Source organism: Trichomycterus rosablanca, chromosome 10 (genome assembly GCF_030014385.1).
Source record: "Trichomycterus rosablanca isolate fTriRos1 chromosome 10, fTriRos1.hap1, whole genome shotgun sequence".
In the NCBI taxonomy this organism is placed as follows: Eukaryota; Metazoa; Chordata; class Actinopteri; order Siluriformes; family Trichomycteridae; genus Trichomycterus; species Trichomycterus rosablanca.
The window spans coordinates 14,397,030-14,418,506 of record NC_085997.1 but is presented as its reverse complement, the minus strand read 5'-3'; the positions used below and the strand labels follow the sequence as shown (position 1 = coordinate 14,418,506).

The following is a 21,477-nucleotide window of genomic DNA, read 5'->3' as shown; positions in this document are numbered from 1 at the left end:
GAAGCAAATCTAAAATATGTTCTCAAGCTTTTAAGCAAAATAAAGGTGTCCAAATGGACATGCAAAACTATTACTGGAGAACAAATATTTTAAAACTCTATATCTTTTATTTTTATAATAATGAAATCATTTCATTTTTGTCATGTACTGCCCTAAAATATGCCCACAAAGTGATCATTCTCTCTCACTCACTCACTGCTACACGTGTTTGCTCTCTCGGGGCCCCTTAGTCACGTGACGGCACAACAACAAAACAGCAGCACAGGCGATGAGGAACGAGCTGCTGAACTCTGCACAAGAAGGGACTGAGTTCATTAATGATGCGTTTGTGATCATTTACAAACTATTCGGATTGTCTTCTCAAATAAATTCATAATTACACCCGCATGTATGTGTCACCAAAAATGTGGACTACTACTGGAAAATGAAAGGATCAGAGGAGAGAGAGGGTTTGTGAGTTTGAGGTTGTTGTAGTCATGGCTGAGAGCAACAGTAGAAGATCAAATGCTGGTGAAATCGTGGAGAAAGAAACCGGTATTGTGCTTATGGAAAAATCTGATGGTTTGTTCTGTTTTGGAGATGATTTAGAGTTGAATCGGTTTGATGGATTACCTTATTCCTCACGGTATTATAAACTACTACAGGAGAGACAGAAACTGCCCATCTGGGAAACTAAAGACCAATTTATGAGTGTTTTACAAAATAATCAACTTGTTGTCATCTCTGGGACAACAAAAACTGGAAAAAGTACACAGGTAAGTTCAGAATGTAAGGTTTTACATCATCATACAAGCAACTGCTAACATTTAAACCATACTTCAACGTTGCCTTCTGTTTTACAGTGGCTGCAGGTGTAGGGTTGCCAGAGTGGGAAATTGTGTAAACTTTAAACAATCAATCAGGGTTGCCATTGCAGTATTAAATAAGCACATGTATTGCAAATCACAACCAAAGCTGAACAGCAAATTTTATCAGCTTGTGTGCCAAAAGTAAAAATGTCCTTATTATCGTTTTCTCTTTATACATTTAGGTTTTAATATAATGAAATACACCGTCCAAACAAACAATTTAGCTTCCAGAATACGTTGTACAGGACGACAATCCATCGCTGGGTTTCGGCAGAATAAAGCAGTTATTGGCTATTAATAAATAAATAAAAAATCATTTTATTGGAAACTTAATCCAGTCACAAGTCCAGCATAGTGACCACTGTCAAATGTATTTTAATAGTTTAAAGTAAAAGTGAAAACTCCACAGTTTTTGTTTGTTGGGCAGTTGTAGCCTAGTGGTTAAGGTACTGGACTAGTAAGCAGAAGGTTGCTGGTTCAAACCCCACCACTGCCAGGTTGCTACTGTTGGGCCCTTGAGCAAGGCTCTTAACCCTCAATTGCTTTGACTGTAAGTTGCTTTGGATAAAAGCGTCTGCTAAATGCTGAAAATGTAAATGTTGTGTGTATTGATGCATGAATTGCTGTAGATGCAAGTAGGGCAAAGTAGCTCCATTGGAAGTCCTGTAAAGTTAGGGGTATCATGAGTGGCTTTGATGGATAAGTGCTATGTGGACTGTAATGTATGTGCAATTATGTGAAACACCAGTGTTCTGAAATTGGAATAGTGGCTATGAATAGTCACAAAGGGGGGCCAACCTATATTTATGGACATGGTTTTAAAATTGGACGTTAAACAAGCTAATGCAGAGGTGTTGGTCATACTTACATTATTTTTGCTCATCTTGACCTGTGTTGTTTGATACTGACCGTCAGAAAACACTAAGTTTCGGGTGTATACACAAGTGTTTTTGTGCAGACATTGGTATTATGAAGCATGTGGATAATGTCAGACCCCAAAGGATAAGTATAAGCAAGGTGAAATTTTATACTGTTACAAACAAGTACTCATATGCTCCCTGAATATGTGGGTCAGTCAGAGATTAAGTGAGAATGCATGATCAAGCACATTCCTGCTGAAAATGGCACAATGTGTGGGTCCAACAAACATAACAGCTCAATCATATATGCAGAAATGCTGCAAACAAAACAATTAACTTGTAGTTGAATTGTTTTAATGACAATAGCAGAACTGTGCTTATAAACACCACATAATTTCACTTTGTTAACCAGCATATGTATATTTTATAATTCTCATTCTCATTGTATTTCTTAAAAATAATAAACACTGGTAAAAATGCCTCTGTCCTAACTCTTTTTGCATGTGCAGCAGGTATCACATTGAAAATTTGATATTATTTACAATTTAAATAAATGTTGGTCAGGAAAAAGTGGAAGTTTTTTCTTTGTAATTTTGTCAGTTAAATAAAGGTTAAAGAGAACGATCAAGTGACATTCTTGTTTTTACTGGATTTCAGTTGTGTTAAGAGGCAAGGTGAATACAGATCTGATATTAAGCATGTCCATGATGCACATCCTTACATTTTTGCATCGAAATTTATTGTTGCATCACCAGTAGGGATGTAACGATACACTCTACCATCGATGCGATACGATTCACGATACTGGGTTCACGATATGATTTTTTCCCGATTTTTTTTAAACAAAGTGAAATTGAAGACAAATTATGACACAGTTTCCTTTTATTATTTCTCTTTAAAAAAAATAAAATAAAATACTGTATTTGTGCTTATCTTTTATTTATTTAAATAATGAATGCCCTTTTATTTCTGATGTAGGTACAAAGTATGCAAAATAATGCTTAATGTGTAAAAAAAACTGAAATGAAATTTTAAAACAAATCCAACATTGTATAAATAAACGAACAATAAATGAAGAATACAAATAAAGAAAGTATCCTCACATAAATAAATTTGGCTGGAAAAATCCGAACCTGGCAACCCTGTAGTGATGTCCACCACAATAACCTATTCGAATCGTGGCACATGTGCACCGATTTTTAACTGTCTTGTGGTGCATCGTTCCATTCCTAATCACCAGTGCCTTCATTATTTAGGCAAATAATATAGTATTTAAATGACTGTGTATATGTAAACATGTTTAGATTCCTCAGTGGTGTGCGGAGTTCTGTTTGGAGGTCCAGTCCCAGCATGGTGGGGTGGTCTGCAGTCAGATCCAGAGGCAGCAGGCTGTAGATTTGGCACTGCGTGTTGCTGATGAGATGGATGTCAATATCGGGCATGAGGTGGGCTACAGCATACCACTAGAGAACTGCTGCTCCACTGACACTATACTCCGGTATGCCTGACACGCAGACATACAGGGGTTGGACAAAATAACTGAAACACCTGGTTTTAGACCACAATAATTTATTAGTATGGTGTAGGGCCTCCTTTTGCGGCCAATACAGCGTCAATTCGTCTTGGAAATGACATATACAAGTCCTGCACGGTGGTCAGAGGGATTTTAAGCCATTCTTCTTGCAGGATAGTGGCCAGGTCACTACGTGATGCTGGTGGAGGAAAACGTTTCCTGACTCGCTTCTCCAAAACACCCCAAAGTGGCTCAATAATATTTAGATCTGGTGACTGTGCAGGCCATGGGAGATGTTCAACTTCACTTTCATGTTCATCAAACCAATCTTTCACCAGTCTTGCTGTGTGTATTGGTGCATTGTCATCCTGATACACGGCACCGCCATTGGATGCACATGGTCCTCCAGAATGGTTCGGTAGTCCTTGGCAGTGACGCGCCCATCTAGCACAAGTATTGGGCCAAGGGAATGCCATGATATGGCAGCCCAAACCATCACTGATCCACCCCCATGCTTCACTCTGGGCATGCAACAGTCTGGGTGGTACGCTTCTTTGGGGCTTCTCCACACCGTAACTCTCCCGGATGTGGGGAAAACAGTAAAGGTGGACTCATCAGAGAACAATACATGTTTCACATTGTCCACAGCCCAAGATTTGCGCTCCTTGCATCATTGAAACCGACGTTTGGCATTGGCACGAGTGACCAAAGGTTTGGCTATAGCAGCCCGGCCGTGTATATCGACCCTGTGGAGCTCCCGACGGACAGTTCTGGTGGAAACAGGAGAGTCGAGGTGCACATTTAATTCTGCCATGATTTGGGCAGCCGTGGTTTTATGTTTTTTGGATACAATCCGGGTTAGCACCCGAACATCCCTTTCAGACAGCTTCCTCTTGCGTCCACAGTTAATCCTGTTGGTTGTGGTTTGTCCTTCTTGGTGGTATGCTGACATTACCCTGGATACCGTGGCTCTTGATACATCACAAAGACTTGCTGTCTTGGTCACAGATGCGCCAGCAAGACGTGCACCAACAATTTGTCCTCTTTTGAACTCTGGTATGTCACCCATAATGTTGTGTGCATTGCAATATTTTGAGCAAAACTCTGCTCTTACCCTGCTAATTGAACCTTCACACTCTGCTCTTGCTGGTGCAATGTGCAATTAATGAAGATTGGCCACCAGACTGGTCCAATTTAGCCATGAAACCTCCCACACTAAAATGACAGGTGTTTCAGTTATTTTGTCCAACCCCTGTATATATACAATTTTCTAAAAATGCAGTACTCTGCACTCTGTGAGGCCTGCCATTGTCCTGCTGAAATAGACATAAGGTTTCTGGGAAAAGACATGGTCTTGACAGCATCATATGTTTTTTGAGGATACCAAAATGAGCCTCAGCATCAATGGTACTTTATATGCAGATGCACTGGTAACAGGATGGTCTTTTCCATCTTTGAGACGTGGAAAATGATGTTTGAGCTAAAATGTGGACTTGTCTGACCACAGAACACTTTTGGTGTCTTTTGGTCCATTCCAGATGACTACAAGCCCAAAGAACTTGTGGCATTTCCCTGCATAGGACTGCATTAAGTGACGATAATTTTCCAAAGTACTCCCTAGCACGACAAACAATACCGCCTGAGGGCATAATGGTCACGCATGTTCAGCAGCGGTTTCTACCCTTGGCCTTTACATACATAGAATTTACATGACTGCCTGAATCTTTTCATAATATTATGAACTGTAGATGGTGAAAGAGCTAAATTCATTGCAATCTTTGTGTTTAAACTGACTGACAATTCAGGGTGAGCCATGACAAGTCCTTGCAAAGACCTTTGGTGGATGTACCTTTTATACTCAGTCTTGATGACCTTGCCTGTTACCAGTTAAACTGCTAAATGTGGAACCTTCCAGAACAGTGTTACTTGTACAGTTTGGTCTTAGTCAACTTTTTTGTATGTGTTGCATGCATCAGTATCTAATGTTATTTTATATTTACAAAATATAATCTAAAGGGTCATGGTAAAATTTATGCTTTTCAGGTACTGTACAGATGATGTGTTGCTCAGAGATTTGATGTCTGACCCGTTATTGGAGCATTATGGGGTGGTGGTGATTGATCAGGCTCATGAACGCACAGTCAGCACAGATCTCCTCATGCTTCTGCTTCGGGAGGTTATTCTTCAGCGTGAGGACCTGCGGGTGGTGGTGCTGTCCGTCCTACCGGCTTCCCAAACACTTCTAACTCACTTTGGTGGTGCGGCTCACCTGCATGTGGCATCCCCATGCTTACCTGAGGTGCTTTACAGTAGGCAAGTCAGCACTGAGAGCTTCCACTCAGCTCTGAGACTCGTCGTGGAGGTGCACAAGACCAGAGAGCTAGGGGATATTGCTGTGTTCTTAGCCTCAGAACAGGTAACGTGGTATTCTGTTTATTGTTTTTCACTTGTATTGAACAGTAAGCAAGTGTCAGTGTATGTGCAACCATGATATGGATTACATTTACATTTATGGCATTTAGCAGACACTTTTATATGGATTACATTTACAGCTGGGTGGCACGGTGGTTAAGTGGGTAGCACTGTAGCCTCACAGCAAGAAGGTCCTGGGTTCGATCCCCCGGTGGGGCGGTCCAGGTCCTTTCTGTGTGGAGTTTGCATGTTCTCCCCGTGTCCGCGTGGCTTTCCTCCGGGTGCTCCGGTTTCCTCCCACAGTCCAAACACATGCAAGTGAGGTGAATTGGAGACACTAAATTGTCCAAGACTGTGTCTGATATAACCTTGGGAACTGATGAACCTGATGAACCTTGTGTAACTACTGTTCCTGTCATGAATGTAACCAAAGTGTACAACATGACATTAAAATCCTAATAAACAAACAAACAAACAAACATTTACAGCAGACGCTTTTATCTGTGACAGTATATTGTCTAAGCAATTGAGGGTTAAGGGCCTTGCTCAAGGGCCCAACAGTGGCAACCTGGCAGTGGTGGGGCTTGAACCAGCCTGAGGGCTTGATGGTCATGCATGTTCAGCAGCAGTTTCTACCTTTGGCCTTCACACACCGAGAATTCCCATGACTCCCTGAATCTTTTCATTATATTATGAACTGTAGATGGTGAAAGAGCTAAATTCTTTGCAGTCTTGCACTGAGAAACATTGTCTTTAAACTGACAAACGGCCACGACAGGTCCTTGCAAGGTCCAAGCCTACTCCAGTACCTTAACCACTAGGCTACAACTGCACTGGATTACAATTTGATATATACCTACTAAAGCTAATAATCAACATTATGGGGGGGGGGGCTTTTCAATGGGCGCAAGGCACACAGTAACACCCTGGATGGGGCGCCAGTCCATCGCAGGGCAGACACATACACAAACACACACACACACATACACTCATTCACCTATAGGGCAATTCAGTGTCTCCAATTAACTTGACTGCATGTGTTTGGACTGTGGGAGGAAACCGGAGCTCCCGGAGGAAACCCACGCAGACACGGGGAGAACATTCAAACTCCACACAGAAAGGACCCAGACCGCCCCACCTGGGGTTTGAACCCAGGACCTTCTTGTAAAGGTCATACAGTCATACAGTCTGGTTGGATGAACATTACAGTACCAAAATTGAGCGTGCATAAAATAAAATGGCTGATAAATTAGAACAGTAGATACTATCTGTTTATTTTTGCACTGTTCTATAGTTAATTTTCAATCTGCTGATGAGTTATTTAATTTTTGATCATTTGGCAACCACATTAGTAAAGTGTAGGGACTTGTTTAATGTATGTGAACACAAATGACATCATAAAGGCAACTCAATATTAGTAAATCCTGGTTTTCACACCTAGCCAGTGTTCTTATGGTACTCTGGAGGTTATAAACATCAGTAATTAGAGAGATTTTTATGAAACCACTCCACTGTGAAAGACCGGACATGAACACACTTTTGAGTGTAGAACAATACATACAACAGCTTGTGTTATGGGGTGTGTTTTGTGTCTGTGTTGTGTGTGTGTGTGTTAGGAGGTGGGCTGTGCCTGCAGTGTTTTGGCTAAAGAAGCTCTCAGGTTAAATGGAACTTACGGAGAGTTGGTCCCAGTAATCATGTGCCCGTGCCATGCTGGGATCTGCCTACCAATTACAGACCATCAATCACAAAAGAAAGAGCGGAAGGTTTTTCTGTCCTGCAGTCAATCAGAAGACATGTTTTGGTCAGTGGACAATGTCAAGTTTGTGATTGACACTGGAGTGGAGAAGAGATTTGTAAGTAATTATGTCTTCAAATTAAGTTACTATCAGTCAGTAAATTCTGATACACAGACTAGATGGCATTACTACTGTATATGTAATTGATTGTATTAGGCATGGCAGTATATACACTGATCAGCCATAACATTAAAACCCCCTCCTTGTTTCTACACTCACTGTCCATTTTATCAGCTCCACTTACCATACAGAAGCACTTTGTAGTTCTACAATTACTGACTGCAGTCCATCTGTTTCTCTGCATGCTTTGTTAGCCACTTTCACCCTGTTCTTCAATGGTCAGGACCCTCACAGAGCAGGTATTATTTGGGTGGTGGATCATTCTCAGCACTGCAGTGACACTGACATGGTGGTGGTGTGTCAGTGTGTGTTGTGCTGGTATGAGTGGATAAGACACAGCAGCGCTGATGCAGTTTTTAAACACCTCACTGTAACTGCTGGACTGTGAATAGTCTACCAACCAAAAAGCGCCCTGTGGGCAGCGTCCTGTGACCACTGATGAAGCTCTAGAAGATGACCAACTCTAACATCAGCAATCGATGAGAGATCGTCTCTGACTTTACATCTACAAGGTGGACCAACTAGGTAGGAGTGTCTAATAGAGTGGACAGTGAGTGGACACGGTATTTAAAAACTCCAGCAGCACTGCTGTGTCTGATCCACTCAAACCAGCACAACACATTTACATTTTCAGCATTTAGCAGACGCTTTTATCCAAAGCGACTTACACAGTGAGCGGAACACAATGAGCAATTGAGGGTTAAGGGCCTTGCTCAGGGACCCAACAGTGGCAACTTGGTGGTGGCGGGGCTTGAACCGGCAACCTTCTGTTTACTAGTCCAGTACCTTAACCACTGAGCTATCACTGGCCAACACACACTAACACACCACCACCATGTCAGTGTCACTGCAGTGCTGAGAACGATCCACCACCTAAATAATACCTGCTCTGTGGTGGTCCTGTGGGGGTCCTGACCGTTGAAGAACAGGGTGAAAGAAGACTAAAAGTATGTAGAGAAATACACGGACTACAGTCAGTAATTGTAGAACTTCAAAGTGCTTCTATATGGTAAGTGCAGCTGATATAATGGACAGTGAGTGTAGAAACAAGGAGGTGGTTTTAATGTTATGGCTGATCAGTGTATATATACTGTATATGCACAGTACAATGAATTTAATTTTCTGCATATCTCGGCTTGTGTGGAAGCAGGATGGAGTGCAGGGTCAGTCATTGTATGGCTGCATGGCAGAGCCGGGATTCAAAACCCACAGTCTTACGATTGCTAGCCCAAAGCTCTACCCACTAGGCTACCACTGTCCCGGTTTAGGAATCAGTAAATATAATATAAATATAATTGTCTGTCATGTTTAGATAAAACAAAAGTGCATGACTACATAATTCTGGTGATAATGACATTTTTTTTAAGGCAGATGCTATTTGCACCCTGGTGTAAGCAGCAAAGTGTACAATTTGCACCCTGGTGTAAACAGCAATTTATACTATTTACACCCAGGTGTAAATATCACAAGATTACAAATAATTTCACTATTATTTATATTATTTTCAGATTGTATAATATTTTCAGATTGTATTATTTACATTAAACATTATCTACACCCAGGTGTAAAATAGCAATATATACTGACATGCCAAAAGTCTTGGTACAGGAACTAGTATCATGTTAGGTACCCCTTTAGCCTGGCTAAGTGCAGCAGGCATTGGTTCCACAAGTGGACGGAAATATCTGGAGGGGTGTTGACCCGTGCCATCTGGATAGCCACCCACAGGTCAGTGGTATTTGTAGGTGCAGGATATCTGGTCCCTCTATGACATATTCCCAGTACATGTGACACTGGATTAAGGAATGTTAAATGTCCCACCCGTCTGGTACCCACAATACTGCCTCACTCAAACTCCATTAATTCGCATCGCCTTGCCATGAGCACACTGGCCAGTGGTCAGCCTTACTCACAAGATAATACCTCACAACTTATACAGATATGGGCATTTCCAAGCCATCCCCAGGTAACGCCACTTCAGGATCAATTTACTGCTATCCCTTGACCTTTAGCATGTCCATGTATAGTGTTTATATATTGTTGGTAGACATGCGCAATTGAGTTTGTTTGCTCTTTTTCTTTTTGGGGTACGAATAGCTGTACTGTGTGGGGAATGCTATGTGTACCCGGGTGCAAATAGACACTCCGTTTTTTTAAGCTAATTTTATCATGTTACTTCTGTATTCTGTAGGTGTATATCCCACGTGTGAGAGCCAGCGCTGAGGTGATCAGACCCATCAGTAGATGTCGGGCAGAAATCCGTAAACAGCTGGCAGGCTTAGCAGGTAATCTCAATTTAAAGCATGTCTAATATACTGATGAGCCAAAATATTAGGACCACCAGCTCTGACTCACCAAAACATGGACTTATACTTATTAGAGGCTTATGCAAAGCATCATCATGAAATTACCTTCATGAGACTAACAGATGCTGGGAACATTTTAGGGTAGCATTATGTTTTTAAATTGTTAACAATATTAGCATGTAACTTTTCATTTTGCTTAATAGCTTGGTTATATGTAATTAGCCAACCCCTTCCAACCAATCAGAAATGACTATTTTCTTAAACAGACCATGTAAATTATAATTTAGTACTCTGTGGTTTATGTGATTGTCTCTCTCTGTTTCACTGTAAACAGGAAGGTGTTTTTGTCTGTACCCTGAGGAGACGGTTCTGTGTGCCGAGATCCCTGCTCAGATTCTGGAGTCGAACATCACCTCATCTGTACTCTTCCTCAAGAGAATGGAAGTGGCTGGACTCAGACACTTTGATTTTATCAGCAGGCCAGGTCAGATCTGATCATCTACATTTGTGCTTGTAGTTTTTTTTTTTTATCATTAGCATCTAAAAAAAATAATAATTTTGTAATTTCAGTAATTTTGCCTGAGTGTGCAGAAAGTAGAGAGAAATAATAGTTGAGAACATCAAAGGAGCATCAAGCTGGTTTAGGTGTGTTTATAAGGCTGTGCTATGTTACACCATTTTGAATGGAACGCCTTTATTTGTCATGTATACATATACAGGTGTACAGTACAATGAAATTCTGTTTCTCATATCCCAGCTTGTTTGGAAGTTGGGACAGAGCGCAGGGTCAGCCATTGCACGGCACCCCTGGCCCTCAAGGGCTGAATAGTAGCAGCATGGCAGAGGCAGGATTCAAGCTCTCAACCTTTCGATTGATGGCCCAAAGCTCTACCCTGTAGGCTACCAACGTCCCCTAATTAAATTTTTAATTGTACGATGGGTACAATGGGTCAGCCATTGTACAGCGCCCCTGGAGCAGAGACCCTCGCAAGGGGCTCTATAGGATGACCATCAGTTGATAGCCCATAAATATGATTCGGCACAAACTAAAGTACTTTTCCCTATTTCATACTGAGAGTGTGGCACACTTGTACAGCTGGTAGAGTAAATCCTGCACAGCAGTACAGGTACTATGACCTGGGTTTGACTGTCGCCTCTGGTGAGGCTTTGCATGTCTTCTTTTGTGTTCACGTATGTTTCCCCTCTTTACTCAGGTTCCCTCGCACCTCACAATTATATGCCAGTAAATTGATTGGTTGTGCAAAATTTCCACCATAAGTAAATGACTGAATTTTTTCCACCTCACAAAATCATGCTAAATTGTTCCACTGAGTAAGGCACAAAATTGTGACCTGTGATGGATTAGCACCCTGTTCAGATTGTATTTAAACTTTGTGCCCAGCGTTTCTGGGTGTTTCCAGACACTGTGAACCTGACCAGAATGAAGCAGTAAGTGAAAATAAATAGATAAATCATTTAAGTGCATTTATAACATAACCTTTGTATTCTGTTTTCTCATTTCAAACTATTTAAAACAGAAAATATATTACTATTTTACTCACTCACTCACTTTCTTAACCACTTATCCAATTAGGGTCGCAGGGGGTCCCAGCTTTTCAATGGGCGCAAGGCACACAGTTACACCCTGGACAGGGTGCCAGTCCATCGTGGGGCAGACACACACACACACACACACACCCATTCACCTATAAGGCAATTCAGTGTCTCCAAATAACCTGACTGCATGTTTTTGGACTGTGGGAGGTAACCGGAGCTCCTGGAGTAAACACATGCAGACACGGGGAGAACATGCAAACTCTGCACAGAAAGGACCAGGACCGCCCCACCTGGGGATCGAACCCAGGACCTTCTTGCTGTGAGGCGACAGTGCTATCCACTAAACCACAGTGCCGCCCTTATTACTATTTTATCATTAATTACATTTTTAAAGGGGTAGTTTGAGGAAAAGTTAATCTGGACTTTGAGTCACTAATATGGAGCTGATGTTAACTGTTAAACAATAGTTTTATTGTGTACTGTATTTATGGTGTTGGTGCACTTGATTTTTTTAAGTGCTCCTGTGATTATTAGTTGTATCCGATTTATTTTAAATGCAGCTCTCTATCATCTACTTGCCCTTGGGTGTGAGTGAGTACGTGATTGTGGGGGTTCCTGTTGCCCTGTAATGGTTTGGCACCCTGCCTAGACTGCATTTTGGCTTGAGCCCAGTGTTTCCAAATGGTACTAAACCAACAGGGATTCATGACAATGAATGAATGATGATTATGCTAAATAGGTCTGTTTCAGTGTGGTGTCAGTGTTTAGTGATGCATGGCAGCAGTGTATACAGTGCTATACACTGCTAGTCTTCACTTCATTGTTGTTCACTGTGACCCTGGCCTGTGTGAGAAACACCGGTGATCCAGTGAGCTTAGTGACCCTCTAGCGCAGAGAAAGAAGATCTGGATAGATCTACAGATAACTCTGTTCATATTAATCTGCCAGACACAACAGACAGGAAGAAAGGGTTTAACCACAACTGATCCAGAAAAAAACACATGACTACTACAGTCACTCTTAATAGACCTCTTGATGTAAAGACTATGAACATTAGAAATCAAAGTGTTTTAGAAAACTTATGTCTGTTTAAAATAACAGCAACTTGTACATATATAGTCCCTGCCACAATTATTGGCACTCCTGGTAAAAATAAGTTAAAACAGGTTAAGAAATTGATGTTTTAGCAAATTAGCTTAATCTCACACTGAGAAAAGAGAAAAATATATTCTTAAATCAAAGTAAATAACATTAAGAAATGTTTAGTTTCAACAAAACCATTTGCCATAATTAATGGCACCCCTAAATAATCTATGGGGACGGGGGCACTTTAAGGCTAGTAACGAGGTGAAATAACTAAATACTGATGTGATTCCAAACAGGTGATGTCAACAGGTGACTGTAATCATGGTTTGGTACAAAAGCAGCATCCAGGAAAGGCTGAGACTTTGATGAGCAAAGATGATCAGAGGATCTCCAGTTTATCAACAAATGTGTGAGAAAATGATTGAAATGTTCAAAAACAATGAACATCAAAGAAGGATTGGAAGGGATTTGCATATTTCTCCCTCTACAGTGCATAATATCATTAAACCATTCAAGGATTCTGGAGGAATTTCAGTGCGTAAAGGCCAAGGGTGCAAGCTTAAGCTGAACACCAGTGATCTTTGATCCCTCAGACGGTGCTGCATCAAGAACCGCCACTAAACAATAGCTGATAATAATAATAATAATAATACATTTTATTTATATAGCGCTTTTCAAGATACTCAAAGACGCTTTACATAAGACAAATAATCAAAACAAATACGTACATACACCATACAAATCATAGTACAAAATCAAAATAGTACATCAACATCAAGAATAATTAAGATAAAAACAAAGAGAGCAGCATAAGACAGTTCATTAAAAATTAGCTAAATTATGAGAGAGAACAACAAATATAGAACAATTTCTTAAAATTAGACAGAAGCAGGACAGATTTACATGCAATCAGGAAACTGAAAACTTTACAAGTTTTAGGATCTAGGACTTCACATTTCTGTCGTGATCTAAGTATAAAAACTATTAAAAAGAATAGCAAAAATAAAAGCATTTATTTTGTGTTGTTACAAGTTAAATGCCACTCTGAATAGATATAACCACATGGGTGAGGGATTACTTTGTCAAACCTTTGTCAAGCTCTACAATACAGAGTTACATGCACAAATGCCACTTAAAACTTTTCTGTGCAAAAAAGAAGCCTTATGTTAACCATGTTCAGAAGCAGCGTTGACTTCTCTGGGCTCGGAGACATCTAGGATGGACCATCACACAGTAGAAATGTGTATTGTGGTCAGATCAATCAGTATTCCAGGTCTTTTTTTGGAAAAAATGTACGCCGTGTGCTCCGGACCAAAGACGAAAAGGTCCAAAAGCCAGGGTCTGTCATGGTATGGGGCTGTGTCAGTGCCCTTGGCAAAGGTCATTTACACCCCTGTGATGGCAGCATTAATGCAGAAAAGTACATTGAGATCTTAGAGCAACATATGCTGCCTTCAAGATGTCATCTTTTCCAGGGACGTCCATGCATTTTTCAACAAGACAATGCAAAACCACATGCTGCACACATTACAAAGGCATGGCTGCAGAAGAATAGGGTACGGGTACTTATTATTTGCATTTTCCATGTTGTCTCAACTTTTTCTAATTTGGGGTTGTATAAAACTGACCCACATTTGAATATTGTGGGTAGTCTTACATTTTAAATTGAGTTTAGATGTACTGTTATAATGTCTGGACAATAATTGTTCATGTTGGTTATTTTGAAAACACCTGGTATCGGGACAAATCAGATTCTGTATAAATTAGCGATGTGTAAGCAGGTGTTTCTCTCTGCTAAAAAATAATTCTGTTTTTCTAACAGATCCTGAAAGTTTGATGCAGGCTTTGGAGGATCTGGATTATCTTGCAGCACTGGATGATGATGGAAATCTGTCTGAGATTGGCATCATAATGTCTGAGATTCCGTTAGACCCACAGATGGCTAAAGCTTTGCTAGCTTCTTGTGAATTTGACTGTGTTAGTGAGATGCTCACTATTGCAGCCATGCTAGCAGGTATAGCCAGCATGCTGAGCACTTTGAAATCTGGTTTTCTTACATTTCTTTACTAAAACATTGAAAATAGCCCTTTTGCTTATGTATCTATAAAACAAATTTAACTACAATATCAAAAATGTATATATGTAAGGTAACATAAACAGATCTAGTCGTTCCTTCATCAGTCATGACCAGAATATGGTATCACCTAATGCATCCAATTGTTCTGTCTTAACTTTCAGCTCCAAGCTGCTTTGTAGAACCACCTCTTGGGATGGAGACAGAAGCAATGCTGTGTCACATGAAGTTGCACCACTCAGAAGGAGATCACTTCACCCTGATCAACATTTTTAATTCCTTTAAATGCTGCCAAAAAGACTCATGTAGGTGGTGCCTACACAAATCCAAATACTAAAGTCCCAGTGAATTAAGAAACCCTATTTCCAGAAAAGTTGGGACATTTTAAGAAATGCAATAAAAACACATCTATAATTTGTTGATTCTCAAATCTAAACAAATTTAGAATTTAATGCCAGCCGATTGCATTTTATTGAAGATTCCAATAGATTAATTTGTAAAATGTTTGCACTGCTTTTGACTGCTGTGATTTCAGTGGCAGGTTTAACACAGGAGAAGTGGTGCCAGGACTACTTTTTATGCTGTGCAGCTCTGCAGACCGCAGATGCTATAAGAACTGAGCTTACTGAAACACTAAAGAAACTGGAACTGCCGCTGTCTGAGCCGGCCTTCGGCACAAAGACCAACACGCTCAACATCAAGCGTGCACTACTGGCTGGCTTCTTCATGCAGGTAGAAAAACATGGTGCAGTAAGAAGAGATACTTATCATACAGTTAGATTAACAGTGGATAGTCAAGCTTGAGTGAAATATAAATTAAGCTTATATTTAAAGTTACAAACCTACAGTAGTGTTCAAAAAAATAGCAGTGATTTCAAAAAACCGAATAAAGCACAAAATCATTATAATAACTTTTATTTCCATGAATGCAAATGCATTGAAAATACTACACTTTCAATTCTAAATCAAAACATTATTAAAATTTAGCCAGTTTGCGTTCATCCTTAACAGAAAATTAAGAAAAATGAATATTAGGTTGTTCAAAAAAATAGCAGTGCCAGCATTTTTCTTAAAAAAACTAAAAAATTTTATCTATAACATGAAAAAATGTTTGAGATTTCACTTTACTTTAAATTACTGAACTAATATTTAATATAACAATTGTTTCTAAGATCTGTGTTGCATGGAGTCGACCAACTTCTGGCACCTCTGAACAGGTATCCAGTCCAGAATGATTAGACTACTGTACATTCCACAGTTCTTCTGCATTTTTGGGTTTTGCCTCAAAAAAACGCATTTCAGACATCAGAAGACAAGTTCTCTCTGGGATTGAAGTCAGGGGATTGGGCTGGTCACTCTATTACCTCAATCTTATTTGTCTGTAATCAAGATGTTTTGGGTCATTGTCATGTTAAAACACCCATTTTAAGGACATTTCTTTTTCAACATAGGGCAACATGATCTCCTCAAGTGTTCTGATATATTTAAACTGATCCATGATCCCTGGTATTCGATAAACAGACGTAACACCATGGTATGAGAAACATCCCCATGTCATCATTTTGTACCACCATGCTTTACTGTCTTCACAGTGAACTTGGGCTTGAATTCAGTGCTCAAGGGTCGTCTGACATACTGTCTACGGCCACTAGACCCAAAAAGAACAATTTTGCTTTCACCAGTCCACAAAATGTTGAGTCATTTCTCTTTGGACCAGTCAATGTGTTCTTTGGGAAATTTGAACCCATTCAGGACGTGTCTGTTTCTTAACAACGGGACTTTGCAAGGAGTTCTTGCTGGTAAATTGGCTTCACTTAATCATCTTCTGTACTCACTGGTAACTTCAGATGTTCCTTGATCTTTCTGGAGGTGATCATTGGCTGAACCTTTGCCATTCTGGCTATTCTTCGATCCTTTTGAACAGTAGTTCCACGCTTCCTTCCGCATCTTTCAGGTTTTGGTTTTCACTTCAAGGCATTTGAGATCATTTTAGCTGAGCAGCCAATAATTTGCTGCACTTCTCTGTATGTTTTTTCCCTCTACAATCAACTTTTTAATCAAAGTACGCTGTTCATCAGAACAATGCCTGGAACAACCCATTTTACCCAGTATTTCAGAAGGAAATATGCTATGACCAACCTGTGCAACATTATAAGCTGCTCAGCTAAAATGATCTCAAATGCCTTGAAGTGACAACCAAAACCTGAAAGATGCGGAAGAAAGTGTGGAAGAAATGGCTCAACATTTTGTGGACTGGTGAAAGCAAAATTGTTCTTTTTGGGTCAAGTGGCCATAGACAGTATGTCAGATGACCCTCGAGCACTGAATTCGAGCCACAGTACACTGTGAAGACAGTAAAGCATGGTGGTACAAAACTATGATATGAGGATGTTTTTCATACCATGGTGTTACGTCTATTTATCTCATACGAGGGATCATGGATCAGTATAAATATATCAGAATACTTGAGGAGATCATGTTGCCCTATGTCGAAGAAGAAATGCCCTTAAAATGGGTGTTTCAAAATGACAGTGACCCAAAACATCTTGGTTACAGACAAACAAGATTGAGGTAATAGAGTGACCAGCCCAATCCCCTGACTTCAATCCCAGAGAGAACTTGTGGGCTGATATCTGAAACGCGTTTTTTTGAGGCAAAACCCAAAATTGCAGAAGAACTGTGGAATGTAGTCTAATCATTCTGGACTGGAATACCTGTTCAGAGGTGCCAGAAGTTGGTCGACTCCATGCAACACAGATCTCAGAAACAATTGTTATGCCACTAAATATTAGTTCAGTAATTTAAAGTAAAGTGAAACCTCAAACATTTTCAGTTTATACATACATTTTTTGAGTTTTTAAAGAAAAATGCTGCACTGCTATTTTTTTGAACAGCCTAATATTCATTTTTCTTAACTTTCTGTAAAGGATGAACACAAACTGGCTAAATGTTGTTAATGTTTTGATTTAGAATTGAAAGTGTAGTATTTTCAGTGCATTTGCATCTATGGAAATAAAAGTTATTATAATGATTTTGTGCTTTATTCACTTTTTTAAAATCACTGCTATTTTTTTGAACACTACTGTACTTGATATAGTTGAAGGTAAAAGTGGAATAGGATGACCAGCAAGAAGATTGATGGAAACAATTACATAAACAATGAACAAGCCATTAAGAAGCTCAAAACATGAGAGGGGCAAGTTCTCCCCCCCCCCCGAAATACTGTGCACAAGGCAGGAATACACCCTGGACATGGTGCCAATTAATCAAAGAACAACAACATCCCTTTACAACTGTACCACTGGCATGTTTTAAGTAGCTGGAGTAAATCAGAGAAGCCCAGGAAACGTACATAGACAAGTCAAAAAACATCAAACTCTAAACAATGACCAGAGATGAGGATCAAACCCAAGTTCTCAGGACCCATCCTGCAAGATTGTACTTAAATGGTGTATCTGTCTGGATCTATAGCACTTGTTTATAACAGAAATCTGTTCACTCTTAAATGTAAAATAATAAGTTTTGTTCATCTGCTATGCTAGTTTACAGTAGCATAGTAATATTGTGGTCCAACTATAAACATATAAGAGAATCCTGGTTGGATGTTGCATCTATCTGTTGTAATCAAAGAAAACCAAATGCTGTAATTAATAGCACATTAAGACTAACCATTATACTGTATTATGTCATGTTTCATTGGTCAGGTTGCGCGTGATGTGGACGGCTCGGGGAACTATTTCATGCTGTGTAATAAGCATGTGGCACAGGTTCACCCGTTATCAGCCTATGGAGCAAAAGCACACAAACTCGGCCTGCCTGAGTGGGTGCTGTTCCACGAGTACACTCTCTCCAACAGCAACTATATCCGCACCATCACAGAGATCTCACCTGAAGTGTAAGTCCATTTTTATCTCAATAATTCTATTATGATACTTTTGGGAGGGATAAAGTGTGCCTAATTAGATGTTTTGTATCAGTGGCTTTCCAGATTGTGTTGTCATTACTTTTATAGCACTGAGGCATTTTATTTTACAGCAGTTACAACCCGGTCTAAAAAGGAACTAAACCACATGCACTTGCATGCACTTTCCCTGCTCAAATTAGTTACTAATAATACTGAATATAATAAGTAAAGCACCTCTGGATACAGGTTTACAAGCATTAGCACCTATTACAGTAAATTCCTCATTTATTAGTCCACACCAGATGTTTCAACCTTTTTAAAAACTGCAGTGGTTCTCATGGACAGACGTGCATTTATATGCATATGAGGGCGGCACGGTCAGTGGGTAGCACTGTTACATCACAGCAAGTGTGTACTGGGTATGATTCCCAGCTGGAGTGGTCCGGATCCTTTGTGTGGTGTTTGCATGTTCCCATGTCTGCATGGGTTTCCTCACACAGTCCAAAGACAAGCAAGTGAGGTGAATTAGAAATACAAAATTGTACATGACTGTTTGACATTAGACTTGAACTGATGAATCTTGTGTAACCAGTAACTACCTGTTCTGTCATGAATGTAACCAGTGTGTAAAATATGACGTTAAAATCCTAATAAATAATTAACACATATAGCAGTAATAGGCCTAAGGCACAGAAGCATAGGCCACACTTCCATGTGTTACTAGCTGCAAGTGGCCCTTGTATATTATCATACACAATAGTATTTGTATTTATTTGCCATGCCCAGAGGTGAGAAAGTACATTTCTTGTTTTGTTTGTGCAGGTTTGTTGAAATGGCACCACAGTATTTTTTCTACAACCTGCCCTCTAGTGAGTGTAAGGAGTTTCTGCAGCACATTTTGGACAGTGAGAGGTCTGGGAGAAAAACGGCAGGTCAGATAACAGAAACTGGCATCCCAGAGACACAGAAAGAAACAGAAGAGCCGCAGTCTTACGACAGATGTTTGATACAGTAATGTGGATACACAAGCTATCAAATGATCACTAAACCATGTGGACTCACTAAACATGACCAGCTTTATTTGTAGCATCTAGTCTTTCCTTATTTCTATATTCAGTCTCATATGATTTGTCACATTTCCAGTTGTTATATGCATTTGACATTCCTGAAGTTAAGTGCTGTTACAGAATGAGTTATGGATGAGTGTAAGGACTCACAAATGAGCATCTTTAAACGATGATAAAACAGGTGCTTGAACATTTGAGTTTTGCAGCTTCAAATAAATGTATTTATATTAGAGCATTGATTTATGTCCTTTTTCACAAAGAGCAAGTACAGTACATATAAGGGGCTGGTGATTATATTAATTAATTCATTTATCATTAAGAAAAAGAAGTTTAATAAGTGGATTCATGTATATTTACAATCAGTTGTGTTCATCTGACTTTGTTAATCAAATTTATATTTAAGTCAAAAGTTTACACTTTTTTCACACTTAGTTTTGGGATTTCAGTGGTTTCTAGTTATCTTTTTATAATGCCAATGACTGCAAAATGTTTTTGTTTGTTTAAAGAAATGTTCATGAATGATTTATTTTGTATGTTGAAATATTGCAGACAACAACTTGAATAATAGATTTTGAAATGTGGAAAGTTTTATAGTGTCATTTATGGCCTCCTCATTTATGGCATCATTAACGATCATAATTAAAGCTGATTACTTTTCTGTGCCCTTATACAAAACTTAAAGCTCAAGTTAAGACACTACTACACATATGATGTGTAAATTCTTCGACCTGTATTGTCTTCCATTATGCAACCAGAGATTTGTCATATTTTGTGCTTTATAATGACCATTTATACATTTTAAATGTAAGAGGTCTAAACTGTAGGCATGCCAGTCATTGCACACGGACTTTCAGGTTATCCATACATGCTGTTATAACACATGCCGAATGTGACTTGGCTTCATCATGTTGAAATAAGCGAGGGCGGCACGGTGGCTCAGTGGGTAGCACTGTCACCTCACAGCAAGAATCCCCAGGTGGGGTGGTCCGGGTCCTTTATGTGTGGCGTTTGCATATTCTCCCTGTGTCTGCGTGGGTTTCCACCAGGAGCTCCAGTTTCCTCCCACAGTTCAAAAACATGCAAGTGGGGTGAATTGGAGATACAAAATTGTCCATGACTGTGTTGGACATTGAACTTGTGAACTGATTAATCATGTGTAAAGCGTAATTATCCTGTTTTTGTCATGAATGTAACCAAAGTGCATAAAACATGATGTTAAAATCCTAATTAATAAATAAGAAATAAACAAGGGCTTTAATAAAAATATAGTACTGTATATGTTTCTCTAAAATGCATTTCGTAAGCAGACTCGTGAAAGCACAATACGTTCTTACTGTACATCAGTCCATGTAGCGTTTCAAGTATACTATTACAGACTCTATCCAACCAATCAAGCAAAAAAAAAAATCCACTGACCAGCTATAATAGACCAAGGTTAGTGCTACCCAAAGAGGGTGCTGCAGCATATAGTGTAAATAGTAAATTAAGGGGTGCTGCTAATATGAGAATTAAATACTAGTGTGAGAAATTTGGGAGTATTAAAAGTGAATTCTTCCCAGTAGAGAAGCCTCTATTCTTGTAATGTTGAGGCTAATTCTTAAGGAAAAGGTTTAATCAAAACACTGATCAGCCATAACATTAAAACTTTCTACACTCACTGTCCATTTTATCAGCTCCACTTAAAGAGTGAGGTGTTTAAAAACTCCAGCAGCGCTGCTGTGTCTTATCCACTCATACCAGCACAACACACACTAACACACCACCACCTTGTCACTGTCGCTGCAATGCTAAGAATGATCCACCACCCAAATAATACCTAATCTGTCCTGGGAGAGTCCTGACTATTGAAGAACAGCATGAATGGGGCTAACAAAGCATGTAGAGAAACAGATGGACTACAGTCAGTAATTGTAGAACTACAAAGTGCCTCT

At 39.7% G+C, this 21,477-nt stretch overlaps 1 protein-coding gene across 1 annotated transcript; it reads left to right on the top strand.

Moving 5' to 3' along the window:
- Window positions 1-476: 476 nt before the first annotated feature.
- On the top strand, window positions 477-19,778 carry dhx32a (DEAH (Asp-Glu-Ala-His) box polypeptide 32a). The gene is made up of 11 exons (XM_063003624.1): window positions 477-755; window positions 3,013-3,206; window positions 5,265-5,637; window positions 7,250-7,489; window positions 9,744-9,837; window positions 10,193-10,342; window positions 14,324-14,515; window positions 14,740-14,880; window positions 15,117-15,307; window positions 18,280-18,470; window positions 19,302-19,778. Exons 1-11 carry the CDS (start codon window positions 477-479, stop codon window positions 19,492-19,494), a joined length of 2,238 nt encoding a protein of 745 aa, XP_062859694.1. The 3' UTR covers window positions 19,495-19,778.
- The last annotated feature ends 1,699 nt before the right edge of the window (window positions 19,779-21,477 follow it).